Here is a 14,245-nt window from a genome sequence, read left to right on the forward strand (position 1 = left end):
CACCTCAGCAGTGTCCCTTGAGAGCGATGCCAGCTCCTCCCATCTCTGTAAGTCCCCGCCAGACCATTTCATCCATCTAACATGATGTCCCAGGCCTCTTCTTCCCACTACACAATCCTCACTCAGTTTCCTCCAGCTCCATCTACCTCTCTCTCCGGTCTCCTCTCTGTGAAGGTCTTTGCAGGCACCAGGGAGCTCAGCAACATGTTTGCAGAACCCCAAACTACAACTCCACTCAGACCAAGCCTGCTATGGGCCTGCTCTCTGATGTGCCCCTGAAAGCATGCCTGGATTTATCAGCAATGCCGGGGCCCAGTGGACACACTGCCAGGGGTTCCCCCAAAGGCCTGGGGGGATAGATTTTAAGGAGGAAGGGGGTCAGGAGAACTTGTTAGGGATGCGTGAAGGAAGTGGTCCATGGAACAGGGGGTTAGGCCACCTGTTGGGGTTGTCAGATTTGGAAGGGAACAAGGGGATAATTTTGAAGGCAGAGGGGAGAGGAGTGTAAAGCTGGCATGGAGGGAAGAAACAGAGAATAACAGGGGAAACCCCGAAGTGCTTTAGGACTCATCCAAACAGGATCTCAATACCTAGTGCGTGTTCAGATGGCTCAGTCCCTACATGCCAGGGGACTGGAGCCGTGCCATGGTCATGTGCTTATTTCTCATGTATGGACAAGTCTAAAACCGGCCCCAGAGTCTGTCGTTTTGCTGGTAAAGAGTTGCTGTGTCCACATGGTGATCATCGCCGCCTATCCTGGGAGCTTTGCAAGACCCAAGACTGTTCTGCCATGGTGGCTGCTCTGCTTATCTGCGGATGCTTCTTGTTCTAGCTCAGCTCTGAGGCAGTCTGAGTGTGGTCTGGTGGATAAGGCATAGGATGGGACTTGAGACTCCAGTCCCTGCTCTGCCGCTGACCTGTTCTGTGACCTAGGGCCATTCATTGCATCTCTCTTTTTCTCCACCTACCCTTTGTCTGTTTAAATATAAGCTCTTCAGGTCAAGGAATGTCTCCCTCTATTTGTCCGATATGGTGGAGCTCTGATCTCAGGTGGGTTCCCTAGGTTTTACTGCAATAGGGATAAGAGCCCAGCGGATAGTTAGCAGCCCCTTGCTCTGACCATGTCTTCCATTCTGAAAGTGTTACCATGTCCCTTTCCCATTCTCCCCTCGCCTCAGGCTGGTAGAAGGACAGAAAGGGGTGAAAGTTGAAAGCAAAGCCTTCTTCTCCAGACTGACCTTCTTCAACGTCTCCGAGCAGGATTACGGGAACTACACCTGCGTGGCCTCCAACAAGCTAGGAAATACCAACGTCAGCATTATCCTGTACGGTAAGTAGGGCCGGGTGCAGGGTGGGGAGAAGGAATTAGGGGGAAGCCAATGCAAGGGGGAGAGGATGGAAGGATGCAAACCCCCAGGGGTTGTTTTTTCTGGGTGTTGCTAACAGACAGGACTGCCTCAGTGTGGAGCCTCCATTCATCTCAAAGTGGAGATGTCACCAGATGGGATGCATATTTTTTATCAATTGTTTCTGCTTTGGTAGGGTTCTGAAGTTGCAAGGGGCAGATCACGCATGCTCAGCTGTTATTCCCAGGTATAGTGAGACCAGGAGCAAGGTGGGCTGAGCTACCAGTGCAGCACCTTGGAGATGAGTGGCCTCTTCTCCAGGCAAAAGGAAATCCAGTCTCCATGCTTGTTTCACCCCAGTTTCTTCCACCCATGCCCTTTCATTCTGACTTGCTGGAATTCATTCCCCCAGAACTTCATCCTCCATGTTTGTTCATTCCTGGGTTTCCCCAAACCCTGCTGTCCCAGTATGCCCCCAGCACTCACCTGGGAGGGACCTCCTGCACTGAGAGAGGAAGTCTTCTCCATCTCCATGCAACCCTGGGCTTGTCCACACACTATTTTCTCCTTCCTCTCCTTGAAACCCCCTCCTTGATTTGCTCTCGTCCTTTGTCCCTTACCCTATAAACTTCTCAGAACTGACCTAAGAGCTGGCCAGCTGAGAGCCCCTAAATCAGAACAACTGTCACCCCGCAAACAGCCTAGGTTTGATTGAAGTTGGACATTAAGATCTGAAAGGGCTTTGTGAGAGTGAGTGAAACCTGTTTTTGCTGAAATAAACCCACCTACCTCATTGCCCCAAACACCTACTGCATGTTTCATAAGAGTTGGATGAAATTTTGATAGTCCCTGACCCGCATTGTGTCCCCATGTTCATGGCACCTCAACGTTTCAAAACAGATCCAGACTAGGGAATACAAAAAAATGGCAAAATAGCCAGTTTGTGTTGTGTTTTTAGCCTGATCAGAAGAAATCAGGAAGCCTGCAAGAAAGTTTGTCCAGTTTCTCAGGTTTTGAATATGGCAAAGTCCAAGGGTGTTCTCGGCCAAGCTTTGCTTTGAAACTTGGTAGCATTGCAAAATTTGGATCCAGATCCGGTTAGGGATTCCAATCGCCCCTGAAGTTTGATATTTACCAAGCTGGGACTTGGAGCCTATCTCTAGTTTTCATGGTAATAAACTACAGGAGCACCCTTAAGGTGTGCTGCAATCGGCCAGATGGGGTCATGTGTCTGCAGCTTCGCAGAGAGCCGTGAAAAGCTACAGTAACCGAGCCTGATCTAGGCAGTACTTGCTTTGTGCAAACCTGAATCTCAAGATTGTTTTGCTGAGAAACATGGAATTTTCAGCCAGCCACAGCCACAAACCAGATAGACTTGGGCTGACTCCTGGATATATGCAGGAGACTTTGTGGTTTCTCATGTTTTTAAACTTAAACCTTGGCCAGTTTGGCTGAGTTTCCATTTGTGTTTTTGGATCTGTCAAATCCCAAATTCAAGGGACCCAAACCCAGATTGGATCCAGATTTGAATTTGCGCAAGTCCAGGGGAGCGGGATGGAACGCTTGATCCTTATGACAGAGACATGGCCCAATAAGGAAGTTCTAGTCCTGATCTGCTGTGCACGACTCCAGAGCGTAAAGAACCCATGCCGCTCTGTCATCGTGTGTAAGCTTCCAGGTCACATTTCCTGTTACTGCAGCATAAAAAAACAATAGAAAGATGACTTTGCCGGAGGGAGGGAGGGGGATGGGGAGTTCCGCGCTCTTATCTGGGAGACGTTTTCTCCACATGCCAGAGCTGTGATTAGAGTGATGCATCCATCTGACACCGCTCACAGTCAGGGAGGACATAATTGCTCAACACATTTGTCACGCGTCTCACTGCTATGGCAGTCAGTGGTGTTGGAGCCTGTACCGCTGATCAGGAACCGATTGGGGAGCAAACGTCTTATCACTCCCTTCCCAGATTCCCCCACACCCAATTCCAGCCCACACCCATAGCCAGCTGTCCTACACCACTCCTGTGGTGATACCTTCCATTGCACTAGCAGCACCTGTATCCCACATACCATGGGCTGAACCTCATCTTATTATCCAGGCTGACCTGTGAACATCACGAACTCCGCCCCTGTTAATTATGTCATTGTCTCCTAGTAACTAGCGACTGCTAATAGCAGAGGGAGATTTAAAAAAAAAAATAAAGGGACAGAAATCCAGACAGTGTGAGAGCTGGACAAAATATGCGATGGACCAGAAGGGATTTTTGGGTGGCTTCATTTCAGGGCATCTGATTTTCAGAGGTGCCGAGCACTTCCCCTTTGAAAGTCAGCTGCCTAGACGTGTCTGAAGCCGAGCGTCCGCAAAACTTGAGGCATGCAAAATTAGATGCCACTGTTGAGCCTGTGGCTCTCCCCTCCCACCTCGGCCTCAGGTTACCTATCTATAAAATGGCTGCAGAATGTTAAGCATGTACTGGATGTGCAGGTGGCATCAGCCTGCACTGGAAGGAATGTCTCAGTGCAGCTACTGCTGCTGCCTTCCCTTGTGGTTTCTGCTGTGGTTAGAGTGGCTTTATTTTTCTGTGGGAGTTTCAGAGGCGCTCCACCAAACGAATCTGGGAGCAAGAGGTACTGAATTGCACATTGCCTGGAAAGCCTCCCCCCATATCCCTATTTCAGGCAAGCAACACCCAACACCTTTTTGTTCATTGACTCCTTTATAGCTCAAGTTTCAGCCACTTTCCACCACCATTACCTCATCTACTTGCAGATTATCCCCATTACAGGGGACCCCTGCCTCAGTTTTCCCTCAGGCCACCTTCTCCCTTAACGCCCACCCCTGGGGTCACCCTGGCCTTTGGGGAACCTTCCAGGGCCCCCTCACTTTGTGCTGGGCTGCTGAGGAACTGGTCTGAAAGTGTGAGCCAGGCCATGGCTGATTGGTTAACACTGCTGCAAACCATACTGTTATTGGCCGTGGGAGGAAGGGGGTGGAACAATGGGAATGTGCTGAGTCAGTTTTTCCAGTCAATCATGAGTCAGGCTGTGCTGATGTGAACAGTGGGGTGGTTGTGAGGTTGGATTTGGTGTTGGAAATCATGGGATGAAAAGCAAAGCATCTTAGAGCCTTAAAACCCCTTCTGTGCTGCTCAGCTTCCTGCCCTGCAGGAGACGTTCCTCTGAGTAACACTGAGTTCCTGTAAAAAGAAACACCCTACCTGTAGAACAGGTGAGATTGTAACATACTAGGGCCCCAGTCCTGTAGGTGAGTCTGTGTAGGTGCAGGGATTGATCTGCCTGGATAAGTCGGGACCTTGAACTGTATATAACATCCCTGCAGCTATCCAATCTTTGTCATGCTTCACCTCACCATGCACAATCTCTAGTACCTATTGTATAATACAGCCTTGCAAAATTCTGTATGCCCAGGGGTGGGGACTTTATTTTGATGGGCGAATAATGTATTGTTAGCTTTTCATTTTCATTGTGGTAGCAAGGACAAGCATGGAGATTTTGTGATTGGGTTGGTACATTTCCAGAGAGGCACTTTGGTCTAGTGGACAGTGCACTGGACTGGGAGTCAGGAGACCTGGAGCTCTGCCACTGACCTACAATGTGGCCTGGGGCAAGTCTTTCCCCATGTCTATACCTCTGGTTCTCTCTCCTGTCATTTGTCTATTTCAGTGGTAAGCTCTTCGGGGAGGGGATGATCTCTCACAATGTGTTTTTACAGCGCCTGATGCAATGGGGCCCTGGTCTTGGCTGGCACCTTCAGGCATTCCTATAATTATAATCTCCCTTTTGCAAGGCTGCCATAACGTTATTTATTATTTTAAACTAATGGAAACATCATTCCTGCAATTTCCCATGATTCATTTCGCTCACTTCAGAAAGAGTCTGCTGTGCCCCAGCCCCGCCCTCCAACCTTTTAAATGCCCCCCCCCATTCCACCTCTTATTTACACGTCAGAGTGTTTGAGGAGTGATATGTGAACTATAATTATTTTTTTTGTCATTTTTCTCTTCCGTCGTTTCCTCCCCTGGTTTAGAAATAAGTGAGCCCACAAGCTCAACCTTGTTCCAAGGTCAGTATCGCTCTTGCTGTGTGTCACAACCGCTGTCCTTCCCCTGCCTTTAATCTCTGCCTGCTCTCACATTCCCTGTTTCGCTGTCTGACAACATGCATGGAGGCCAGTACCACTTCCTGGAGGGCAGCTAGAGATGATGCAGGTAGACGGGCTGTGACTGGTCACCTGGAATTTGTCTCCATAAATAGCATGGCTTAAACTCGACACGCAGAATTCCTTCCAGGGGTGGGGGGTGCAAAATGTGGTTCCACTTCATCTCTTCCTGAAGCTTGCGCCCAGACTCCTTGTCCTTGTGCAATCTTCTCCTTCAAAGGATTGTAACTAGGGTCTCTTCAAGCTGGATCCAGTCCCAATTCTTCTCCTAATTCTGAATGATGCCGTGTGAAACATTCCCCTGGATCCTATTGCAGATATTGGACCCAGTCCTGCAAGGTACTGAGCTCCAGCTGCTCCCATTAAATGTGCAATGGAAGTTGAGAGCGCCTGATAGCAGAACAAACAGTCAGGCCTTTGAGAGCTATAGGTGAGACATTAATGGAAACTTCTTGTCCTGAGGGGATTTGCTGTGCCCACATCTGCATTGGGGTTGTAGACTCGAGGCCATTGTTCTTGCAGTCCTTCTTATGGCACAATGCCGCTTGGCTTCTGAACACACAGAAGGACTGTAGGGTCTTAATCATGCTGCTCCCATGAGGATGAATGGGGATTCTGTGGCTGAGTGCTCATACACTACACTAATTGTTGCAGAGGAGTGCAGAGGAGGCTGGGATGAGGGATGTGCAGCAATAAGGCATCCTGCAGTTGCTGGAGACCCTGGCTCAGGAGCATTCTTAGGCCTTGCTGGGAATCCGGTGCAAAATCAGAGCAATGCACCAGATCTTTAGACGGGAAGGCTAAAAGAGAGCTGGCTTTAGGATTTGGGGAACCTCTACTGAGGTTATTCTTGGAGGGTCCCCAACCTTTTAATCTCCCCTTTTCTCATGCAATCTCCTCTGTTCATGATCAGGACAGGGTTTGGAAGATTTCCTCCCTGCTCTAGGACTGGCCTCCTCCAGATCAGAAATTGCACTGGTCTTTTCCCTGCCAGCTCGGGCTGAAACAGAGCACCCAGGCAGCAGCAGCACTCTGAGTGCTACAGTTATTTTGGGAGTGACTGTTCTGCGAACGGAATCCCCCTTGGCTTTTTCTTTGACAGCTCTCAAATGACAGCTGCTGTCTAAGAGCATCTCACCATTAACCCTCTGAGGTAGGGCATGAGCAGACCAGCTACACAGAGGGATACCAAGGGGCACTGTGTGGCTTGCTCTGGGGGAGAGAGGCTACATGCATGATAGTTTAGTGCAGAAGGGGAAATAGCATAAGGTGGAGGTAAAAGAGAACCAGCTGTAGGAGTGAGTATCCTCCCAGCGGGGTCCATGGACAGCCTTGCCCGTCAGAGCTAAAAGAAAATATCCGTGAAGGAGTCCAGTAATTCCTGCCAGTCCTCCTACATGACTGGCACCTTCGTTTATTATACAGTCAAGATCACGAAGGGAAGGGATGGGGGAAAAAATCACCCTTACTCCATGGAGTTCTTAAAAAAATAAAAGACTCCGTAGCAATACTGGTTCGTTTATCTGCATTCCCTCTCCCCTCACAGTGTCAACAGAGACAAGGTCGCCTTATGCCCACATGCGGACGCGTTTATTAACTCATCGCTTCATCCTGTTTTGTTTTTCTTCCTTTTCTGTTTATCTCTTGCATGCCAATGCCCGCATCTCTCCTCTTCGTGCCTCCCTCCATTCTGCTGTGTAAGTACCCACCAGCCCTAACAACCTTCATTCTACTAAACTCCTTAGTGTTCTGTAAAAAGGGGAAGTTGGGAGGTGTTGGGCAGACAAAAACAATGCCTTGTCGCAGAAGCCAACCAGCTAATGCACAGAGATGTGACAGATGCATGTGCAGGCATGGCGATAGAGTAGATACTGGCTGAGATATGGTAGATGGAGACAGGTAAAGAATTGGGATGCTTTAGATGGGTGAACACAATTGCTAATGGGTTGTGAATAGGTGTAGGTGGGTTGAGACTAGCCATATTGCTAAATGACAAGTATCAGAGGGGTAGCCATGTCAGTTGGTATCCACAAAAACAACAAAGAGTCTGGTGGCACCTTAAAGACTAACAGATTTATTTGCGCATAAGCTTTCGTGGGTAAAAACCCCACTTCTTCAGATGCATCTGAAGAAGTGGGGTTTATGTTGTTTTTATTGCTAAATGAGACAGGTGTGGGCAGTTCTAGCTAGATCCCAGCTAGATGGGAGCGGAGTCCTAGGGCTGAGAAAGTTCCCAGTATGGAAAAGGTTAAGAACCACTGAAAGAGATGGATGAATGAGACAGCCGTGGACACCGTCAATGGTTTGTATAAGTCGGCAGATAGGTGCAGTAGATAGATATCATAGATCTATGTGACATATATACATACTGATGCGGGGAGAGAGGCGGGATGAGGGACGGATGGATGCAATACACAGACAGATGGATACCGGGGATAGAAATTATTAGTCCGTTTACAGGTGACTCAGCTCTGCAGAGAGAACAGGGTTAACATCTCAAAGTCCTGGTAACTGTTTATAACCGTTTGAGCTTCTCGGAAGATGGCTGTTGCACAGAGATTCTAATTATGTCACTTGCTTCAAGAGGTCCCTCTTGGAAGGCTTGTGGATATATTTGCCAGCCATTTGTCCTCTCCAGTGAGGTCATGAGCTCTGTGTCTCAGTGGCATGCAGAATCACTCAGACTGCTTTTGTGACACAAGGAAAGAAGCTGACTCAAGCTGCTATGCCAAGGGCTTTGGCAGCTTTGATCTCCAGGCGCCCCAAGTCTCTGCCACATGAGCATTCCCTCTGACCACAGTAGGATTTGGAGACACATCCCAATAAAAGGCTGTGTTGGACGCTCTGGGCCAGATTCATTCCTGGAGTAACTCCATTGCCTTCAATGGAATCAAACAGGGATGAAGTTCACCCAATAGAAATAGAAATCAGCAAACCTGAGCGGGTAGAAAGCTCTAATGCTACCAGAGTCTGACATTGGAGTTGACTAGACCTTCCAGAATGATTTGTTGAATTGCTCCAAAGGCTGTAAGGTTTTGTGAAGTGGATAGGATCACTGGGCCTGATTCACCACTCAGATACCCCAGGTTGACACTGTGCTGTATCAGATCCAGTGTGTTTGCTGTGGTGAAGCTTGGGGAGTTGAAGGTGGGGTGTTCTCTGTTGCAGACACTTGCCATGGAATTGGTTCCCCCCAGAAATACAGAGCCTGGCCACACTTAGAACATGGGGCCAGATGCACCTCTTTGCTCTGGCCTTCCTAAGAGGTCAGGCACTAGAATCTCTGATCACCCAGCCTGCTGCTTAGGAGTCATCGCCTTGCAGCTTATCCATGTTCTTGTCACAGATACGCCACTTGGGAAAGAGGGTGAGCCAGAAATCCACCTGTGCTCACTTGAAACACAACCCACATGTGTGTTGAGGCTCTGAGAGCCAGGGCACATGAGCTGAGAACAGAGGGACTGCCACTCCAGGGACGGACCGGTGTTCCATTGAATCGTCTATCCTTTCTCCAGACTGGTCTACACTGAAAACTTACATCAGCGTAGCTATGTCTCTCAGGCATGTGAAAAACCCACTCCCCTGAGAGACATAGTTAAGCCGGTCCAACCCCCAATTCTTTTGTTGACCTTGCTACTGCCTCTTGGGGGAGGTGGATTACCTGTGCTGACGGGAGATCCACTCCATAGATGGTGTTTACACTGAAGTACTATGGAGGCACAGCTGCAAGCAGTTTAAGTGTTGGATGCTTCAAAGGAAATCACAATGCATCTTCCTGCAATAATATCCCCATGGGGTGGGTGTCTCCCTGCTCCCAGCTAGCGACTGGTTTATGGCCTGAATCAGTACCCTGATATATCTTCTTCAAGGTCCCTGGAGGTACTGTACAAGTAAAGGTACTTGATGGGAGATTTTCACTCTGCCATGCCCCACGCCTCCCCTTTACATGCACACAGACCATTGGGCCGGGAGCTAGGGGGAATGCACAATAGCATCTTGCTTCTGAGCCTGTCTCTCTCACTTGGAGTGTTCTCTGAAGGACCATTCGCAGCAGCCTGAGCCACGTTGCTGCTGTCTTACCGCTTCGCTCAGTCCCCATGGAGTCTTTTATCCCCCAGGCATTAAGCTGGCTTTTGATGGTATCAGCACTTGGTAAAAGGTCGGCTGATTAACAACTCACAGCGATCATCAAGCCAATTTAATAGCACATATGGGACTGGAGTAAAACTCCTGACATCACAAGGGAACAATTGTGAAAAGAAGTGGTTATCAAAGACAGGCTCAGCATCCCCTGAGGAGTAAGGGGAGTCACTTAGGAGCTAGACTTCCGGTTTGCAGCACTTATAGCCATAGCATGTGCCAGAAAATTTGCCGAGCTTTCTGCTATAAAGCAGCATCTTCTGGGCTTTTTGTGTGTGTGTGTGCTACCCCGAACTGCGACTCTTTCTGCTTGGAATCAGCAAGATCAGCAAAAAGCTGTTGATTGCAGGAGTGGCAGGAGATCAGGAGGTTGTTTGTCCTTTCTTCACCCTTCTAGAAAAGCAAGATCACATGATCATGTTGCTGGACATGTTGAGTTGCTTGAATGTCATGTCCATGTAGCCTTCTTCCAGGACAGGAAGGGTCATGCATGCTGGGTCCTAAGGTGGCACCGTGACATGAGCATGATTCCTGTCTGCAAATGGAAGAAGAGCTGGGATTGATCAGGAATTGCAATTAAACTAACACAGTGGGGGCAGGGCAGGATTCTTCAGTAAAACCAAATGCTCTGAGGTGATGCCTCATAGCCTGGCAGAGAGCACGGCTGGATTCCCATCACCATCTGTGAGGGCCTTTGCCTTATGGGTGATTTTTCAAAATGTTTTATGCGTGTGCAGAACAGGGCAGGCGGTTCAGTCCCTATGCTGGCCTACGTAGGTACTAGCTTTATCTTTCCCACATCAGTGAAAAGAGAACATCTTATCTATGGAGGCTGACCCTATGTCCTAAGAGCCCCTCTGTGAACATCAAAATGCCCCCTCCCAACCTTTGACAGTCAGTGAAGCAATTTCCAGAAGGGAGGCTTCTTGGGAAATGAAGGACCTCTGTGATCCCAGGGTTTTCATGTGCCACTCATCAGAGCCGCATGTGGTCCTGTTGCCCACCCCCAGACAGTAGGAGCCATCAGAACTTCAAAGGCATAAAAGAAGCAAGTGACATAATTAGAAGTAGGAATGGTGGTTGCTATAGCACCAATCTCTCAGTGAAACTGTCTTTTCATAGGACCACTGTGGAAGGGCGCTCAGTAGGTCATCTAGTCCAGTCCCCTGTACTGAGGCAGGACTAAGTATTTTTTAGACCATCCCTGACAGGTATTTGTCTAACCTGTTCTTAGAAATCTCCAGTGATGGAGATTCCACAGCCTCCCTAGGTAATTTGCTCCAGTGCTTAACTACCGTTACAGTTAGGAAGTTGTTGTCATGTCTAAATCCCCCTCACTGCAATTTAAGTCCCTTATTTTATGTCCTCTCCTCAGTGGATAAGGAGAACAATTTATCACTTTTCTCTTTATAACAACTTTTTACATTCTTGAAGACAGTTATCACTTCCCTCCTCAGTCTTTTCTTCTCCAGACTAAACAAACCCAGTTTTTTCAGTCTTCCCTCGTAGGTCATGTTTTCTAGACCTTTCATCGTTTTTTGCTGCTCTCCTCTGGACTTTCTTCAATTTGTCCACATCTTTCTCAAGTTTAGTGCCTAGAACTGGACACAGTACTCCAGTTAAGGCCTTATCAGGGCTGAGCAGAGCGGAAGGATTACTTGCTTACAATGCTCTTGCGAATACATCCCAGAATGATGATCACTTTTTTCCAGCTGTATGACATCGGTAGCTCATATTTAAATTGTGATCCACTCTCGAATCCTTTTCTGCAGTATTCCTTTCTAAGCAGTCATTTCCTGTTTTGTATTTCTGCAGTTGTTCCTTTTGTTCCTTTCTATTTTGCATTTGTCCTTATTGAATTCCAGCCTATTTATTTCAGACCATTCCTCCAGTTTGTCAAGATTTGAATTCTAATTTTCTTCAAACCTCATTCCTAAATCTTCTGGCTTTGTGGATTTCATTCTGTAGAGGCCTTGACTTCTGTGGCCTTTGGATCAGGCCCTAGAGAAGAGAATTCCCTTTATCCACTATGATGATGCCCTTTTGTCCACTTTGTTCGAGGTCACCTTTTCCTTGCTTCAGCAGCAGCCAAGCTAGGTTGGATCCATCTCCCTGTCCTTCCACTTGCCAGTGGACATAGAGGTTTTGAGTCCTGGTTTCAGGTTTGGTTACAAAAGACTTGCACAGCGCCCTTCGGAGAGGGATAGAATAGGGCCCATTCAAGAAAAAACTTGGTCAGCCTAACAGACTTTAAGCCCACAAAGTGATAAGCACCATTTAGAACCTGGGAAATGGTCTTTGTTTTAATTTTGTCAATGTGGCACAGTGGGTGTTTCTGAGGCACTTGATGGAGGTGGCCATCTCACTGCAAAGAGATTTGATTTTTGAAAATAGGTATTAAATCCTTAGAAAGAAATTCTAAACCAGCTTCCAAACAGAGATAGGCCTGACGATGTAGTTTAGTCAGCAGTATTTCCAGAAGTGCATGGTCCAATCCAGAACATAGATAGACCCTGTATGGTGACACTAGGCACTGCGAGCTGTGTTTCGTTACTCTAGTGGGCCGAGAGAACTGTAGGAACTTCTCCATATCCAATAGCCCCTGTAAAGGATCAACTTCATATTTATCACAAGCTAGTCCTTTCTCTTCTCTGCCATGAGGGATATTACAGCTCCAAAGCCTCAGACTCATGGAAGTTTGGATCCAAGTCTGAACTGTGCATCTGTGCCTATGTCTAGCACTAATTTGTGATTTTTTTAACCAGCATAAAAATAATTCTCGCATTACTGAGTCTTTTAAAAAAAATGTTTGCTATTTAAATTTTAAGCTGTCGAAGCCTCTCCCTTACCAGGCTTTCAGGCTAATCAGTGTCACAAATGACCCAGCTTTTTCAGTAAGATGGACGCCTCCAGCACTGGTTCTGAAAGGCCAGTTGTAATTAAATGTTTGTCTGTCTGTCTGTGAGTGTTAAATGCATGTTTCCTGGTCTATTCATCCTGAGACATGCTCCTTACCTGTGCACCGTTGGGCTGAAATTTACCCAGGGTTGACACAGAATTTCCTCTGGATTAAATATCCTGGCAGAGGGGCCACATGGCAGACAATTCACTAGTTAGGCAAGATTTCATTCTGAAAAAAATGGCCACAACTTTCCTTGCACTTGGGATGGGGAAAGATTGTAAAGATCTGTCAGCAAAGCGAGCATTAGTGGTCTACATGGGGGAAGGAGTTGTGCTGATTCAATCCATCCCCCCATCAAACTTCACCAGCAGGTCTCTGGTCAACTGAAAGCTGTCTTCCCGGGACAGTGGTGCATCGGGCCATGTTTATGCAGAGAAGCTCCATTTGCATGTCTTTCTGTGACAGGTTTATGGGATCTGTCCTCAGGCAGTTGGGCTGAATGAAATAGGTGTTGATATATTACATGCATTGCTTCTGTAAAATCCCACAGTGACTAGCCATGCAGGGATGAATTGCAGACACAGGTCTGAAAATGCATGGTAAAGTCTTGACCGCCCATTTGATTAAAAACCACACGGGGCCGATCGATCGTGAAGCCCTTAATTAAGTCAATCTCCCATTGAATGAGTGAGGGCAACAGGAAAGAGAGGTTTATCTTGTGTTTAAGGCACTAAACTGGAACTCAAGAGACCTAGGTTCTGGTGCTAGCTCTGCTGGACTCACTGTGTGACTTTGATCTGGTAACTTAAGATGATTTTTTCAAAGCTTTTTGTCCCTCTAATAAACTCTACTTAAATAGCTCCCAATTTTTATTCACATTTATCTCTTTAATTTTTTCCTCCCAAAAATTTTGCTCATCATTTTCTTCAGCTTTGGAAAATTGGCCCTTTTGAAGCACCAAGTATATATATATTACTGTTTGGGATTGTCTACTTTTTGCCCATGTTGAATGTAATCAGTTCTGATCACTGATCCCTAGGCAACCACTAACTTCCAGTTCAGTGATTAATTCATCTGTATCCATCATAATGAGGTCCAAAATAGAGTTACCTTGGGTTGGGTGTAATACCTTTGTGTTAGAAAATTATCATCTAGGATTTTTAGAAGCTCTAATGATGCTTTATTACTGGCTGCTTGAAACCAGCAGCCTATGCCTCCCCAATTGAAGTCTCCCAGAACAACACAATTTTTCTTTCCACTCTTTACAGACAGGTGGTTAAGAAGTAACTCGCCAGGCTCACTGGTATGATTCGGAGGCTGGTAACATACCAGTATCCTCTCTGGGCATTGGTAGCTATCACATTGATCCATATGCATTCAAAATCCTGTGGTTCTATGTTATCAATAACTCTAAAACAAGTAATGATGTCTTTAATATAGAGTGCCATGCCCTCATTTCTTTTCCCACAATCATCCACAGCTGTGCAAAGTCGGTATGAACACTACCGGATCAGAATGGTAGTGTTTTAAAACCACTTTGCATAATTGTAAATGACTATACAAGGTGTAAGGCAGAAGAGAATTGGGCCCATAGAGAAGTAGGTTCCTCTCAGATCCTTAATCTGATCCTTAATTATTTTGTCCATAAAATCTATTTACTGACTCCTACAAACAGGAT

The 14,245-nt window shown here is 47.0% G+C and overlaps 1 protein-coding gene across 12 annotated transcripts in view; it reads left to right on the top strand.

Moving 5' to 3' along the window:
- The window catches only part of NTM (neurotrimin), a 669,964-nt gene that overhangs the window by 647,244 nt on the left and 8,475 nt on the right, over nucleotides 1–14,245 (top strand). For 6 of the 12 annotated variants that reach the window (XM_038380967.2, XM_043500939.1, XM_043500942.1 and 3 more), the window contains 2 exons: nucleotides 1,179–1,330; nucleotides 5,394–5,429. In XM_038380967.2, the coding sequence (XP_038236895.1) occupies nucleotides 1,179–1,330; nucleotides 5,394–5,429 (188 nt within the window). The remainder of the gene's footprint in view (nucleotides 1–1,178; nucleotides 1,331–5,393; nucleotides 5,430–14,245) is intronic. The other 6 variants (XM_043500940.1, XM_038380972.2, XM_043500945.1 and 3 more) reach the window with 1 other exon arrangement.

The sequence above is a fragment of the Dermochelys coriacea genome, chromosome 22 (assembly GCF_009764565.3).
Source record: "Dermochelys coriacea isolate rDerCor1 chromosome 22, rDerCor1.pri.v4, whole genome shotgun sequence".
In the NCBI taxonomy this organism is placed as follows: domain Eukaryota; kingdom Metazoa; phylum Chordata; order Testudines; family Dermochelyidae; genus Dermochelys; species Dermochelys coriacea.